This window comes from Podarcis gaigeae, assembly GCF_964106915.1.
Source record: "Podarcis gaigeae genome assembly, chromosome: 11".
Classification (NCBI taxonomy): Eukaryota; Metazoa; Chordata; class Lepidosauria; order Squamata; family Lacertidae; genus Podarcis; species Podarcis gaigeae.
The window spans coordinates 58,328,164-58,345,111 of record NC_139687.1 but is presented as its reverse complement, the minus strand read 5'-3'; the positions used below and the strand labels follow the sequence as shown (position 1 = coordinate 58,345,111).

The window sequence follows — 16,948 nt, the reverse complement described above, 5'->3', positions numbered from 1 at the left end:
TTTTCATCTGCTTACAGTGGTCTTCTCAATAAATTATAATTTATTTATATAAATATATAAATTATAACTATATAATTTATTCTTTCTTGAAGTTTTTGTCTTCTTGGTTCCTGAGTTTTCTGGTCAGTTTTGCCATTTTGGCGTAGTCCCAGCAGCTTAGTTTGCCATTCTTCTCTGGTAGGGACTTTGTCTTCTTTCCATTTCTGGGCTAGTAAGATCCGTTCTAGTAAGATCTGTTGTTGCATACATAAAAAGTCTTTTCTTTGGGATGTCGGTACCTACAATTCCTAATAAAAAGGCTTCTGGTTTGTTTGTTTTACAAAAGTTATTTTAAACATTTTTTTTCAGTTCATTATCTATCATCTCCCAGAAAGCTTTTATTACCTTACACTGCCACCACATATGATAGAAGGTACCTGTATTCTGTTTTCCAATGCAGCAATAATTTCTTAGCTCTCTCTCTCTCCCCTGCCTTATGCTTGTCTCTTCTGTTTTTCTTGTAGCTCTTACGCAAGGAGAATCTGGATTTGAAGCTGACCCCTTACAAGGTCTTGGCCACTAGTACAAAACATGGTAAGCCTACCTCCCAAAACACACTCATCATAGCAGGAGCTGTGAGTATTTAGAGAACTCTCGGTGCTAAATGTTAATTTTTTTGGGGGGGGGTTATGAACCTTTCAACTGCTTTGGTGCCCTTAAAAGTGGGATACAGCAAAGGTATAAATTTGATAAAATGGAAACTCTAAAGAACAGTTCTCCGGCCTGATTAAGACTTAGTTAATTCCACCCCACTGCTTTTAAAAGCCCATAGGAATTTGAGATTGGCTTCTTAGCACCTACACCTGAGATTTTCTGACCCTGAGTCTCTTTCTCTCTATCACCCTCCCTGCTATTTTCCAGGTTTCATGCAGTTCATTCAGTCAGTCCCTGTGGCCGAGGTTCTTGCAACCGAAGAAAGTATACAGGTTTGTGTTTTGACTTGGGTTGCCTGTACTGGATTCAGCATCTGCTCGTTCTGGCATTTCACCCACTTCCCTTGCGAAGAAATGACCCAAATAAATGCTTTTGCTTGGTTCTAAAGTTTCTCCCTCCTGCCAACCTAGCAGTTCGAAAGCACGTCAAAGTGCAAGTAGATAAATAGGTACCACTCCGGTGGGAAGGTAAACGGTGTTTCCGTGCGCTGCTCTGGTTCGCCAGAAGCGGCTTAGTCATGCTGGCCACATGACCCAGAAGCTGTACGCCGGCTCCCTTGGCCAATAAAGCGAGATGAGCACCGCAACCCCAGAGTCGGCCACAAATAGACCTAATGGTCAGGGGCCCCTTTACCTTTAATGTTTCTCCATGTGTACTCCTTAAGGCCGGTTTCCTTTTTAGGGTGAGATGGTCGCCACCCTAGATGGGTAGGTCTGTGCATTGTTTAGCACAGTAAAAAGTTGCAGAGGGGGCAGGTTGGGCTTATCAACCTGGGAAGGAAACCTCTGACCCTAAACCTCTTCTCCCTTTCATGTCTTCTCCCTTTCATGTCCAAGCAAGCAGCATAAGCAATAGCTATACACAAAACAGAAGTTCCCAGCAAGCTGTGCTGGAGTGTAAACAGGCATGTGACACACAACAGCCATGCCTGTTCTTCTTAAGGTGGAACGGAATATTCTAACAATTTTCAGGAGAAGAAAGGGCTAAGGAGTAAACCCTACAAAAATCCGAAGTGGAGTTCATAAAAGATGGTTGGAGACCAACTTAGGCGTCTCCTTCTGGAAACTCCTGCAGCCAAGCTGGTGCCAAAAGTCTTGCTCTCTTTTCCTTTGGACCACATCAGCAAGAACAAAAGAAGATTACGCCAATGGCCCACGGAGTATCCAGCATCCTATTCTCACAGTGGCCAACCAGATGCTTGTGGGACATTGCAAGCAGGATTTGAGCACAACAGCACTCGCTCTTCCTGTGGTTTCCATCAACTGGGGTTCAGAAGCAGTGCTGCCTCTGACTATGGAGGCAGACCATAACTTTGTTTTGATCGTTTAGTCGTGTCCGACTCTTCATGACCCCATGGACCAGAGCACGCCAGGCACTCTTGTCTTCCACTGCCTCCCGCAGTTTGGTCAAACTCATGCTGGTAGCTTCGAGAACACTATCCAACCATCTCGTCCTCTGTTGTCCCCTTCTCCTTGTGCCCTCCATCTTTCCCAACATCAGGGTCTTTTTCAGGGAGTCTTCTCTTCTCATGAGGTGGCCAAAGTATTGGAGCCTCAGCTTCAGGATCTGTCCTTCCAGTGAGCACTCAGGGCTGATTTCCTTCAGAATGGAGAGGTTGGATCTTCTTGCAGTCCATGGGACTCTCAAGAGTCTCCTCCAGCACCATAATTCAAAAGCATCAATTCTTCGGCAATCAGCCTTCTTTGTGGTCCAGCTCTCACTTCCATACATCACTACTGGGAAAACCATAGCTTTAACTATACAGACCTTTGTCAGCAAGGTGATGTCTTCTTTTTAAGATGCTGTCTAGGTTTGTCATCGCTTTAACTATCATGGCTAATAGCCAATGATAACCACATCTACCTGGAACAGGAATGCTAAGCTTACTCAGGAGCTTTCAGTGCAGGACTTTGTCAAAACCTTTCTGAAAGTTGCGTGTAGGAATGAAAATCATGGGAGACGAGTAGTAGGTGTCACGAGAGGCGTCTGCCGGGGGAAGCCCCGGGAACTCTCTTTTATTGATTATTACAAACATTGCCACAGGTGTGCTTGTGGCTGATTGGTTGATACAAACACAAAGAAACTTAATGCTGATTGGTTAACATACATACAAGGCGGGAATTACATGTAAGAGATGGGAATTACATGTGAACATTAATCACCGATAGATTAAAGGCTGGGAAACGGGCCTGGAACTTAGACAGGCATGAAACCTCCTAATTAAATTATAACTAAAGATTGATATAGAATGACTGAAACAATTACTAATGATTGATCATAACATGAAAGAATATAACAATCGAGTTCCGTAGATGTGGTCAGCTATGCATTGAGAACAGGTCATCATGAATTTAAGATGAACTGAGCAAGGAGGGAATGTCTTGGTGTTTGGAACAGGTTCGTACAGTGTGTGCAGAAGCAGAGAAAAGATTATAAGCAAGACTTCCCAGAATGCCAGAGAAAAGAAGCAATACTTCCCATAGCAAGACTTCCCATAAGGCCACAGTTATGTGCAGGAACAGAATTTCCCTTCAGTTGCGTGTTTTAAAAATCTGTTTGTTGTGGTGGCTAATATGCTGAAGACCAGCAACATGTTAGCGTTGGGGCAAAGGGGATTTTGCTCCTCTGACCTCCTACTTTTTAAAGCTGAATTTTCTTCTCCAGGGGGCCTTGTTCATATTTCTAGGCCAATTCGCTCTTGGGATTCTAGTTGTAGCCCCCTCCCTCCCTCTAAACAAAGTACATTAATGCCCACTTTGCAATTCGTTTCCTCTATCTTCATTGCTTTGAATTGCTAATGCTATTTAAATTTTGCTACCCAGGCACAAAAGGAATATATCTACTTTTGAAGCATTTAGCACTCTCCGTAATTATGCAATAACTCTGCATTTGAAATTCAACAGGATGGGATTATTTTAAAGAACGAGAGGCCCTTGAGTGTGTGTGTGTGTGTGAGTGTGTGTGTAATGCAAAGTGATTTTAAATCTTTCCATTGCGGAGGTTAAGAAAATTCCATCAGATATCAACTGAGCGCTGCGATGTTACCACTAAGGGGGAAAAAATGTAATTTGCTTGATTGTTCTTTGCTTAATGTTATCTGCCGTTTTTAAAAGAAATATAGGCTATTTCTGCAATGAGCCTTGGACTCCTTTTAAATATCAAGATTGATACTTGGGGGTGAGGAGAGGGAGGCTGTGTTCACCAGTAACACACAGTAATGGATTTTATCCAAGGCCACCAACTACTTACGAGCTCAGCTAACCCCAAGAGACTCTTTCAGAGCTTTACGTGGGAGAAGAAATAAACATTAGAGTGATGTTCTTTTTCAGAACTTCTTCCGAAAACATGCACCAAGCGAAACGGGACCCCACGGAATAAGCGCAGAGGTTATGGACACTTACGTCAAAAGCTGTGGTAAGTGATGGCAGGAGATTAGGAGGGCACAGATTGCATTAAAGCAGGGCAACGGCTGCGGACCAGTGGCTGAGTGTCTGTCTTGAAAGCAATCCCTGGGCTGGGAGAGACTCCTGCCTGTAACTCTGGAGAGCTGCTGTTAGTCAGTGTAGGGAACACTGAGTTAGATGGAGCACGTTCAAACTTGGTGCAAGGTAAAATCTGTTATGGTCAAATGGGCTCAGGATTTCGGTTGTAACATCCCAATGGAGGACTGGGAAAATTTATGGAAAATCAACATGAAGTTCGCCGCAGGTTACATTGAGGGAAAATTTTATGAAGATGCAAATACCGTTGGTATTTGATACAACTAAAATTATCTAAAATGTATAAGAACATTCCAAGTAAATGTTGGAGATGTGCAGAAGGGGAAGGCTCAATGTTACACATGTGGTGGACATGCAAGAAAATTAAGGTATTTTGGGATGTAATATAAAATGAACTTAAAAGAATGTTTAGGGTGTGTGTGTGTGTGTGTGTGTGTGTGTATAAAAGCCAGAGGCTTTCCTCTTGGGCATTCTAGGCCCTGACATACCAAAAAATCATAGCTGTCAACTTTTCCCTTTTCTTGCGAGGAATCCTATTTGGAATAAGGGGATTTCCCTTAAAAATAGGGAAACGTTGACAGTGATGCAAAAAATGTGAGGGAAATATTCTTGTATGCCACGGTGGCTGCAAGAATATTGATAGTTTCAAAGTGGAAGGGTGAGAAATTACCAACAAAGCTGGATTGGCAGAATAAATTGTTGGAATATGCTGAGTTGGCAAAATTAACAGAAAAACTGAGAGACCGCACTGAACAAACTTTTATTAGGAATTGTGGCATGTTTAAAAAGTATCTCAAGGATTATTGTAATAGCATGAAGTCTGTGGCAGCTCTTGAATAACTTCTGTGATATATTGGATGAGTATTAGAAAACATAATATTTATGAAATCTAACAAAATAAAGCTCAAATAAATAGTGCAATAGGAAGAACAATGTTTAGAAGTGTGAGGGGTTGAAGGGAAGTCATTGGAATATTAAGAAGAACATGATACAATGTAACTAACACTTTTCTTTTTTCTAATTTTTCTATTTTTTTCTAATTTTGTTATATGTTACTTTTTTTCTAATTTCAATAAAGCATTTTAAAAAGCAAAAACAAACAAACAAACTGGGTGCAAGGCAGCTTCCTGTATTCCTAGCAAAGTCAGAGAACTAACTAAAAATCAGTGGTGTTATTTATTAGCAAGGGCAAAGAACAATCCCTCTCTCCATACGAACCTACCCAAACCCCGAGATCAGCATCTGAGGCCCTTCTTCATGTGCCTCCTCCTTAAGAGGTCCGGAGGGTGGCAACATAAAAACAGGGCCTTTTCTGCAGTGGCTCCCAATCTGTGGAATGCTCTCCCCAGGGAGGCCTCCCCTGGCACCTTCACTATTCAACTTTAAGGGCCGGACGAAAATGTTCCTCTTTGAACAGGCCTTTGGCAGATGAACATCCAATGTTCTTTTAAATGTGTGGTGTTGAAGGGGTTATCGGTTTGTTTTTGTTCTTGCTTTTAAAGCATATTTTGTATTATTTTTTTTTAGCTTGTATTTTTATGCTGTGAACCTCCCTGAGCTCTATCGGCAAAGGGTGATATACAGATTTCATTGAATGAAACAAATTGATTATGTTGTGCATTTTGTCTAATATCCCGTGGTTTGCGTTCTCGTTTTGCATTTTTTTATGTTGTGCCCTATGATCTTCGGAACACAAATATTATAAATAGATAAACAAATAAATGAATAAGTCCTTCAGTGGCCAAACTGATACCTATGGGAAGGCCAGAAGCAGGACATGGATGCAACAGCCCTCTCCACATTTTTCTCCCCAGCAAATGTTATCCAGAGGCATATTTCTTATGATGCTACAGGTAGTCAGTATCCATCATGGCTAGAAACCTTTGATATTCTTATCCTCCCCAGAAGTTTATCCTCCCCTGAAGTTTGTTTTAAAAACCCTTAAAAAACCACCCAGTGTGGTAGCCATCACTGCATCTTCCGGAAGCGAATTCTGTGACATAACTGCAGAGAAGACCCTTCCTTTGGTCTATCCCTAAACCTACAGGGCCATATGTGCCTAATTTGTGGGGTAACCTCATGTATACACAACTATTCCTGAAGCCTTTGGTCCTTCCTGTGCCAGAAATCTTGGTCAGCTTTCAGAGTCTCGCTCCCTAATATTCCCAGTGATCCTGTCTCAGTGTAGGTTTGTGATTTCTGAGAGAGAGAAAGAGCAAGAGGGGGGGGGGGGAGAGAGAGAAATTGTCAATTGCTAGTTGACAATTATTTGCTTTTTTAAATTTCCAGCTGGATATTGTGTAATTACATACATCCTTGGTGTTGGAGACAGGCATTTGGACAATCTGTTGCTAACCAAAACAGGTAACTACTTATTCTACTACTACTTATTATTATTGTTATTGTCATTTGTTGTTGTTCTTTGTTGTTGTTATTTGTTGTTGTTGTTGTTGTTGTTGTTATTGCTTTTGTGAGACTTGTATCTTGGTGCAAAATCATTTTCTGCTTTCCGCTTAAAGGAAGGTGGTGCAAGACTCCATAAGTTCCTTCCCCAGCATAATTGCAATAATTTTCAGTGTCATTACATCTGCCATGACAAGAACAGCTAAGAGTGGTGTACAGATCAAATTAACTTGGCCTGTAGACTTAACAATCTAATCATCTATAAAACTGAATTATATTTTACCTGTTGCATATTTGGCTCAGGGAAAAAGGAAATTTGAGAACTATTTCCATAGTGCTTTTCCGTAACTAGAATGCTTTTGAAACATTCTTGACTTGTGAAATGTTGAAGGAGTCAGATCTGCTTTTTTCTTTCAAAAAAATAATAATATTAATTTTATAACACAACTAAACAAACAAGTTCTTGTCTTATCCTTGTTTTATCTAAACATTGTTAGGAGAGCTACCCCAAGCCCCCCCTATCTGATTTTCATTTTACCTCATCTTTAGCAGTTTACATATATAATAATTTTTAACAATATTTTTTATCACACTTACTTTTACCATAAAAATCTTCACATTTTATCACTTACAAATAATACTGTTTTAAAATACACTATCTTCTACTTCTAACCCTGCAGCCTATATCCACTTCCAAAACTATTCTAAGAATTAAATATTAGCATATTTTTTTTCAAATATTCTTTAAACTTCTTCCAATCTTCTTCCACCATCTCTTCTCTCTGGTCTCCCAGTCAGTTTGGCAAGTTCCATATAGTCCATCATCTTCATCTGCCATTCTTCAATAGTTGGTAAACCTTGTTTATTCCAGTTCTTTGCTAGTAATATTCTCACAGCTGTTGTGGCATACAGAAAAAAGTAACATCCTTTTTGGGGATTTCACCCCCCAGATCTACTTTTTTTTTTAAAAAAGGTGCCGTATTTTTCGCTCCATAAGACACACTTTTTTCCTCTTAAAAACTAAGGGGAAATGTCTGTGCGTCTTATGGAGCGAATGTGTGGTCCCTGGGGCTGGGGGGGGGGGACCCGGGCTTCCCCCGCCAGCCCCGCAAGCTCTGGGAGCAGAGACAAGGCTGCACGCAACCTTGCCTCTGCTCCCTGGCCTGTTCTGGGAGCTGGGGTCAGGGGAAGGTCGGACTCCCCCAGCCCCACAAGCTCCAGGAGCAGAGGGAAGGCTGTGCACAACCTTGCCGCCACTCCCGGACCTGGGGCTCAGCCTTCCCCTGCCCCAGCCCCGCGGCTAAAAATAAAGCCAAGACAGCAAACCCGGGCTTCCTTTGACAGCCCCAGAAGCCTGTCCTCTGCTCTTTGGGGCTGGGGGGGGGGGGTGGAAATAAGATTTCCCACCCTAAAAACTAGGTGCTCCTTATGGACCGGTGCGCCCTATGGAGTGAAAAATACGGTAAGTGGGGTACAGAACAATGCACATTCACACTATGAAGAACTCATAAGCCACCTGCTGTCAGCAGCGAGGAGTGTCATAACTAGACACTGGAAAGACCTGTCAAGAATAAACACAGACCACTGGTACCAAACTGTATGAGAAACAGCCCTACTAAAAAAGCTAACCAACAAATTTGAAACTAACACGGAGACAAACAAAGGAGGGTATCTTTACTCCCGGCATGGCTCCCCTCTCCAACCTCTCAAACCGCCAGCGGAAACAAACAGCTCAATAAAGAACCTATCTGCACAACGCTGACACAAAAACTCTGCATGTGCACTAAGCAAAAGAATGGAGAAATCACAACCCCACCTTCTTTCTCTTCCACTCTCCCTCCCATCCTCACAGTGTCTCACACTGAATGTCACTGACCTATAGAAAGGACTCTATGAATTGAAAACAGAGGTGTATATGTGCCTTTGTGAACTATGAAAATCATTTTAATAAAAATGCGAGAGCGAGAGAGGCAGAGAGAGGCAGGGTGGGAGGAAGTAACCAGAGAAAGGAAATGCAGAATTTACCTTGCTGATGCCCTCACACCTTGCCATATGCTGGAGCTGAGTTTTAAGGGTTGAAGCATACCATGAAAGCAGAAACAAGCAGTCTTCTGTTCCTCATGCTCTTGTCACCTCTGTTACCCACCCACCAACACACACCCTAAAATTATGCACCGTGTAGAGAAAGGTTTTGTATCCCATTCTCTTAACTCCAGGGACACGGGTGGCGCTGTGGGTTAAACCACAGAGCCTAGGACTTGCTGATCAGGTCAGTGGTTTGGATCCCTGCAACGGGGTGAGCTCCCGTTGCTCGGTCCCTGTTCCTGCCAACCTAGCAGTTTGAAAGCACGTCAAAGTGCAAGTAGATAAATAGGTACCACTCTGGCGGGAAGGTAAACGCTTGCGCTGCTCTGGTTCGCCAGAGGCGGCTTAGTCATGCTGGCCCCCTGACCCGGAAGCTGTATGCCGGCTCCCTCAGCCTGAAAGTGAAATGAGCGCCGCAACCCCAGAGTCGGCCACGACTGGACCTAATGGTCAGGGGTCCCTTTACCTTTACCTCTTAACTCTGGAACACATGAACGTCCAGTGAAGCTGAATGTTGGGAGATTCAGGGCAGGTGGCAGAAGGTACTTCTTCACACAGTGTGTAGTTTAAACTATGGAACTCACTTCCTCAGGAGGCAGTGATGGTTTTAAAAGAGGATTGGACCTGATTCATGGAGGAGGAGGAGACGGCTTTGGGTGGCTACTAGCCATGATGGCAACAATGCTTCTGAATACCAGTTGCTGGAAACCACAAGTTCACTTGTGCTCAGATCCTGCTTGCAGGTTTCCCTGTTGGTCATGGTAAAACCAGGATAGTGGACTAGATGGGACTGATCCAGCAGACTCTTCATATATTCTTAAGTTCACTGTATAAAACCTTTCAGGTTCAGAACTGGCCATGCAAAGAAATACTGTTGATATATTGGAATATTTAGAATTTAAAAGCGACAAACAGGTAGCATTAATGTTAATTGATGCAGAAAAAGCATTTGACGACATCTCCTGGTGCTTCATGAAAAAGCAAAGCCCTTTGACACTGTTACAGCACAGAAGGAGGAAGATTTCAGAAAAGGTGGGAAGTATAGTTCCCTTCCCACTCTTGAGATCTCGTCTGTAAGACTCCTGTTCCCTTAAAAAAAGAACTCTTAAGAGCCGAAGATATGCTACAATAAGGCCCCACCTGCACCTCATATCAAGAGCAGTATCAAACCACTTTACACAAATATGGTTTCCCTCAAATCCTGGGAACTGTAGTTTAAGGGTGCTGAGAGTTGTTAGGAAGCCCCTGTTGCCCTCCTGCAACCCCTGGGAAGAGGGGTTGATTGTTAAACCTCAGGACTTTTAAAGTGGTAAAATACTGCATTAAATGTACTGTATAGTACAGGTATCTGTACAATACTATGCTGTGTAGACAGCATCTTAAAAAGTAGGGACATCACCTTGCCAACAAAGGTCCGTATAGTAAAAGCTATGGTTTTCCCAGTAGTGATGTATGGAAGTGAGTGCTGGACCATAAAGAAGGCTGATTGCCGAAGAATTGATGCTTTTGAATTATGGTGCTGGAGGAGACTCTTGAGAGGCCCATGGACTGCAAGAAGATCAAACCTCTCCATTCTGAAGGAAATCAGCCCTGAGTGCTCACTGGAAGGACAGATCCAGAAGCTGAGGCTCCAATACTTTGGCCACCTCATGAGAAGAGAAGACTCCCTGGAAATGACCCTGATGTTGGGAAAGATAGAGGGCACAAGGAGAAGGGGACGACAGAGGACGAGATGGTTGGACAGTGTTCTCGAAGCTACCAGCATGAGTTTGACCAAACTGCGGGAGGCAGTGGAAGACAGGAGTGCCTGGCGTGCTCTGCTCCATGGGGTCATGAAGACTCGGACACGACTAAACGACTAAACAACAACAACATAGTACAGGTGGGATCTTGCTGTGTGTGTAATATCAATTCACGTACATAGAAAGTGGAAAAGCTGGTCATAACCATTGTCAAATGCTTACAAGGACAACACTGGCAAGCCCACTTAAACTGCTAAGATGAAAAAGAGGAAGTAAAAAAACCAAACCTCACAAAATAAATGAAGTAAAGCTGGCATCATTTCCAAAACTCCTAATTTGTTCCTTATAAAATAATGTAGCTAATTGGTATCTGGCGGACCCTTTTATATATACAAGCTATCACAAAAGCAATTTCAAGATCTGTTAATTATATGCCTTTGTGGTGGGTTTTTTATTATTATTTTGTAAAGGCCTTCGACAGATTTAGTAGCTATTATACACTCAACTGCATTCCAAATACAGTGTGTATTTAAAAACATTTATTAGTACTAGTTAATTAGATTGATATTGGCCATAATCACATTCGTACTCAACAAAGAGATTCTTTCCTTTCCGCCGGATCTTCAATTATGGTATTAATCAGACCTTAATGCAGCTAAATTCTCTGTCCTAGAAATGGAGCGCTTCCTTCAGAATCCCAACATTTAAAAGTCCGCTGCTAAAGTTGTGGCCCAAACTACTGCATAAGAAGAACCTTCTGGGTCAAACCAATGACTCATCTATTCAGTCAGTCAGTTTTATTGCACATAGGCAAAGATTGCTGCAGTGTACACAGAATCATTCAACAATTAAAAGTTAAAACATTTATATTATCAAGACATTACCTACTCTAAACAGAGCTATAAAAGTACCTTAATATACAAGTTAAGACATTAAACAATAAAATTTATAAGCTAAAATTACCACATGGCCACTGATATATTACAAAATAATGTTAATTAGTACAATGTGCAATTATATTCAGAGTTTGGTGATAAAGATAGAATATAGCTTGATGTAGATAGGGTCAGATAAATTCATCTCCTTGACAGTTGGTGGCTACCTTGGCTATATAATTTGCTCTAATTTTCCTAGCGGCAGTTGCAAAGAGTGCTACACGCCAGGTCACATACTTATCTGTGAGGAGATATAAAATCATGTCAGAGGGGTTCTGGCCAGGGGACCTTGTCATTATGGGTGCTAAAAATCTTTCTCTTGCTTCATTATATAAGGGGAAGCACAAGATATAATGCATAAGGTCTTCTACTTCAGGACATCCCCTAATGCAAACACGTTCTTTTGTTGGTCTGCCTCTGTGTCTCCCATCTCTATAGGCAGAGTTTCTTGTATTTAATCGTAACTCTGTTAAAGCTTTCTGATGTACAAAAGTCAATTCATTAAAATAAGTTGTGTGTTCGTAAGCCTCTCTAAGTTTAAAATATAATGGGGCCCATGTACACAGAGTTTAGATCATTTTTAGTTGCCACTGCCCTTATGGTTCATTTAAAGATATTTTTCTGGGAATATAAGGGAAGTTCTTTGATCTCGATCGCTGAGAGGTCATATTTGCCCATCAGTTGGGCAGCGTGATGTACCCAGTTTTTAAGGAAAACCTTCAAGTGTAGGAGAATCTCCTCTCCTGTGGTCTCCAGCAGCTGGCATTTGGAATCATTTCTGCCTCCACGCATGGAGGCAGAGCGTAGCCATTGTGGCCAAACACTGTTTGTGTGCCAAAGCAGATCCCACCCCAAGGGTGCACAGATAAGCATTCTCAATGGCTGAAGCTTTCTCCCCCAAAAAATCTGAATCCTGAGGTCTTGCTGCTCTTCTGCTTTTAAATTTAAAGACAGTAGCTGGTGTGTGTGTGTGTGTGAATTTATATCCCTGTGGGACAAGAGAACATTGGGCATTTCACCTGACTTTCAAATTAGTGATGGCCAGCTCCCCTCCCAACCTGCAGGAGAAATAATAATAATAATAATAATAATAATAATAATAATAATAATAATAATATTTTTTTATTTATACCCCGCCTTTCCCAGTTCAGAAAACTGGGCTCAAAGCGGCTAACAACAAATTTAAAACACTTAATTGATGCAACAAAAAAACAGCAGAAAATACAGTATAAAACGTGAATAACAATAAATTCAGAATTCAAAAATCATTTTAGGGGGAAAATCCATCCAATAAACATTAGTTGATCACCAGGGCTAGCTGGGTAAATTAGTCCTATTTGGGCCAGCGAGGAGACCAGGGGAGAATTAGCTGTGGGATCCCAGAGCAGGTAATCTTCATAAAAAGGGGAGGGAAGGAAGGAGAATAAAAGATCAGTATAAGTTCAAATTGAAAGCCAGGTGGAATAGCTCTGCCTTACAGGTACTGCAGAAGAAAGTTAAATCCTGCAGGGCCCTGGTCTCGTGGGACAGAGCATTCCACCAGGTCGGAGCCATCACTGAGAAGACCCTGGCCCTGGTGGAGGATAATCTGACTTCCTTAGGGCCTGGGACCTCTAAACTATGGTTATTCATGGACCTTAAGGTCCTCTGCGGGGCACACCAGGAGAGGCGGTCCCGTAAATACGAGGGCCCTAAGCACAGAAATAACTTCTGTGGGACTCTGCCTTAGCTCAGGGGCAGAAGATATGCACAGTTGATTTCTGGTTTAGCCCCTGGCATATGGAGAAGAGTCATAGCTCAGTCTGCATGGCAGACCCAGGTTCTTGACCATTGGACTCACTATTGGTCCGCTCAATCTGCCAGAGTCTGTGTCTTTGCATGCAGGGGAAGTCCATAACTCACCAAGGATTTAAGTCCCATTGGCTACCCTCCCCTGGTTTAACTGGCCAGTCGAAGCATGGCAACAGCTTCTAGGAACCACAGGCGAAAGATGTGAGCTACTCCCTGCCACAGTACATGGTACTAGATCAGTGTTTCTTAGACTAGGATCTCCAGCTGTTGTTGGACTACAACTCCAATCATCCCTAGCTAGCAAGAGCAGGGGTTCAGGGATGAAGGGAGTTGTAGTCCAACAACCGCTGGAGGCCCAACTTTGAGAAACACTGTATCGGACTGATACAAAGAAGTTTCCCATGTTCCTACGATGATCACTGTATATTTGCATAGCAAATTACTACACACACATCCATATACATCCCATCCTGTTTCGTGTTTTGCTTTTTGCACTGGGAAGCCCCAAAGAGTACAGTAGGGGGCAGTGCATGAACATGATAAATCTGAAGAAAATTCTCTTTTTTTACTGATTACTGAGGAGCAGTTGTGTTGGCCTGTAGCAGTAAACAGAAAGTCAGGGAGCGCAGAGGCTCTGTAAAGCCTCTGGGGTTTTTTTACAGCACTGGCATATAGATTTTGTCAGGCAAATCTTTTTTTGTGGCATAGAACGAAACATTGTGCTGCAGCCATAACATTCATGATATCAGGCTGTGGTCCAGTGCAATCCCATTGAACACTGTGGGACTTACCTCTGAGTAAATGTGCGTATTGGATTTGCGATGTTGGTTACCGTATTTTTTGCTCCATAAGACACACCTAGTTTTTAGAGGGGGAATGCAAGAAAAAAAATATTCTTTGAAGGGAGTGCTGAGCAGAGCCTGTATGTGTGCGGCCCTTGCATGCTTTTCCCTGACATACTGCCCTTCTCCCTCCTCTGGGGAAAAGCTAGGCGCGGCTCTTTAAAGAGTGTGTGGCTCTTGCGGGCTTTTCTATGAGGTGGGGGAAGAGACTGAGGGGATGTCCTCTGTCCCTTGCCTCACCCCCAGCAAAAGCCAACAAGAGCCCTTTAAAGATTTGTAACTGGCTGACTGACCGAACCCAAAGGGTGCTCATCAATGGTTCTTCTTCATCCTGGAGAAGAGTGACTAGTGGGCTGCCACAGGGTTCTGTCTTGGGCCCGGTCTTATTCAACATCTTTATCAACAACTTGGATGATGGACTCAAGGGCATCCTGATCAAATTTGCAGATGACACCAAACTGGGAGGGGTGGCTAACACCCCAGAGGACAGGATCACACTTCAAAATGACCTTAACAGATTAGAGAACTGGGCCAAAACAAACAAGATGAATTTTAACAGGGAGAAATGTAAAGTATTGCACTTGGGCAAAAAAAAAAAAAAAAAATGAGAGGCACAAATACAAGATGGGTGACACCTGGCTTGAGAGCAGTACATGTGAAAAGGATCTAGGAGTCTTGGTTGACCACAAACTTGACATGAGCCAACAGTGTGATGCGGCAGCTAAAAAAGCCAATACAATTCTGGGCTGCATCAATAGGAGTATAGCATCTAGATCAAGGGAAGTAATAGTGCCACTGTATTCTGCTCTGGTCAGACCTCACCTGGAGTACTGTGTCCAGTTCTGGGCACCACAGTTCAAGAAGGACACTGACAAACTGGAACGTGTCCAGAGGAGGGCAACCAAAATGGTCAAAGGCCTGGAAACGATGCCCTATGAGGAACGGCTAAGGGAGCTGGGCATGTTTAGCCTGGAGAAGAGGAGGTTAAGGGGTGATATGATAGCCATGTTCAAATATATAAAAGGATGTCACATAGAGGAGGGAGAAAGGTTGTTTTCTGCTGCTCCAGAGAAGCGGACACGGAGCAATGGATCCAAACTACAAGAAAGAAGATTTCACCAAAGCATTAGGAAGAACTTCCTGACAGTAAGAGCTGTTCGACAGTGGAATTTGCTGCCAAGGAGTGTGGTGGAGTCTCCTTCTTTGGAGGTCTTTAAGCAGAGGCTTGACAACCATATGTCAAGAGTGCTCTGATGGTGTTTCCTGCTTGGCAGGGGGTTGGACTCAATGGCCCTTGTGGTCTCTTCCAACTCTATGATTCTATGAAGAGCATGAGGAGCGTGTGTGCGGCTCTTGGGGGCTTTTCCCACCTACCTCCTGCTTTCATTCGCTCCATAAGATGCACACACATTTCCCACTTTTAGGAGGGGAAAAAAGTGTGTCTTATGGAGCAAAAAATATGGTAACTAAAAGTCAACTCACAGTCCTATAACTGCTCCCCAAGCAGTTTAGGCTGTAGAGCCGCTCAGAGATTATTCCAAGCCTTGACTTCTCAACAAAGAAAAAAATCATTGGTGATTTTTGTTTTTTAGATATTTACTGTCTTGTATTTTCCTGTTCATTCAAGGAATTCAGGGTAGTTTGTATCACAGCAACTCTGAGGAGTGGATTAGCCTGAGAGCTCATGGCTGCCCCAAGGTCACCCAGTGAGATTCAGAGCTGAGTGGTTAATTGAACTCTAGGGTCTGCCCAGTCCAAGTTCAGCATTCTTTTCACTGCAACAATCTAGAGATGCATTTTCTTCTCTCCCTGGTGCAACGATTTCTCTAAATGTTTAAGCTGGGGAGTCCATAGCTTAAATTAGCTTCCCGTGGAAGTCCAATCTTTGGTTACCCTGCAAGAGATCTAGCCTCAGACCCTGCAGCCAACCCGGTTACATTAGGTGGGTGTATTAGGAGTCATAATGCAAAACACTTGCAGGTCACCAAAGATGACCAAGGCTGGCTTAGATCTTGATTCATCCATGTATTCACTAGGTAAATCAGTTTCTTGTCTGTGGGCCTCAGTCCTTCTGTCTGCAATATGGGGAGAACGTTCACCTACTTTGCAGGGTTGTTGAAAGGGGTGCTGAGACGATGCACGTGAAATGCTTTGCACATCTTAAAAGGGAGAAGATGCATATTATGTAGAAATAGGATGCCTGATATTACTATTTGCAGAACCACTTTCACAACTGAACTGATGTAGACATGAACCTCTGTGTGTGTTACATGTCTGTTCTCCTGAAAATGCTACAAAGCAGGGACCTCTTATATGTTAGATCTCTGCATTTATTTATTTATCAATAAGCCAGGTTTGTTGTTTTTTTTAATTACATCCTCAAGGTGGGGATCAGTACCACAGAAGTATGTATATATGTGGCTCAGAGAGCTAGCATGGCATAGGAGTTTAAGGCAAAAGAATTGATATAAAGTATACTGTCCATGCACAATGCCCAAATTTCAATCCCTGGCACCGACAATGGCAATAGGATTTCCTGTAGTGGATAAGAGAGTATTAGATATACCGTATTTTTTGCACCATAACACTCACTTTTTTCCTCCTAGAAAGTAAGGGGAAATGTCTGTGCGTGTTATGGAGGGAATGCCTATGGGTGGCATGCCTACAGATTTTCATGCTCTAAAAACTACATGCGTGTTATGGTCTGGTGCGTGTTATAGAGCGAAAAATACGGTAATAACCTCACATCTTGCAGTAAGGGAACCGCCAGAAAGCCCTCAGAGCTGGACCTCAGTGTCTGGCTGAACAATGGGGGTGGAGACACTCCTTCAGGTATACTGGGCCGAGGCTGTTTAGGGCTTTAAGGTTCAGCACCAACACTTTGAATTGTGTTTGGAAACTTACTGGGAGCCAATGTAGGTCTTTCAAGACCAGTGTTATGTGGTCTTGGTGGCTGC

The 16,948-nt window shown here is 42.9% G+C and overlaps 1 protein-coding gene across 2 annotated transcripts in view; it reads left to right on the top strand.

Annotated features, from left to right (window-relative positions):
* PIK3C3 (phosphatidylinositol 3-kinase catalytic subunit type 3) overlaps positions 1–16,948 on the top strand; it is a 108,698-nt gene that overhangs the window by 44,664 nt on the left and 47,086 nt on the right. For both annotated transcript variants that reach the window (XM_083702661.1, XM_083702662.1), the window contains 4 exons: positions 504–573; positions 901–965; positions 4,023–4,107; positions 6,483–6,557. In XM_083702661.1, the coding sequence (XP_083558787.1) occupies positions 504–573; positions 901–965; positions 4,023–4,107; positions 6,483–6,557 (295 nt within the window). The remainder of the gene's footprint in view (positions 1–503; positions 574–900; positions 966–4,022; positions 4,108–6,482; positions 6,558–16,948) is intronic.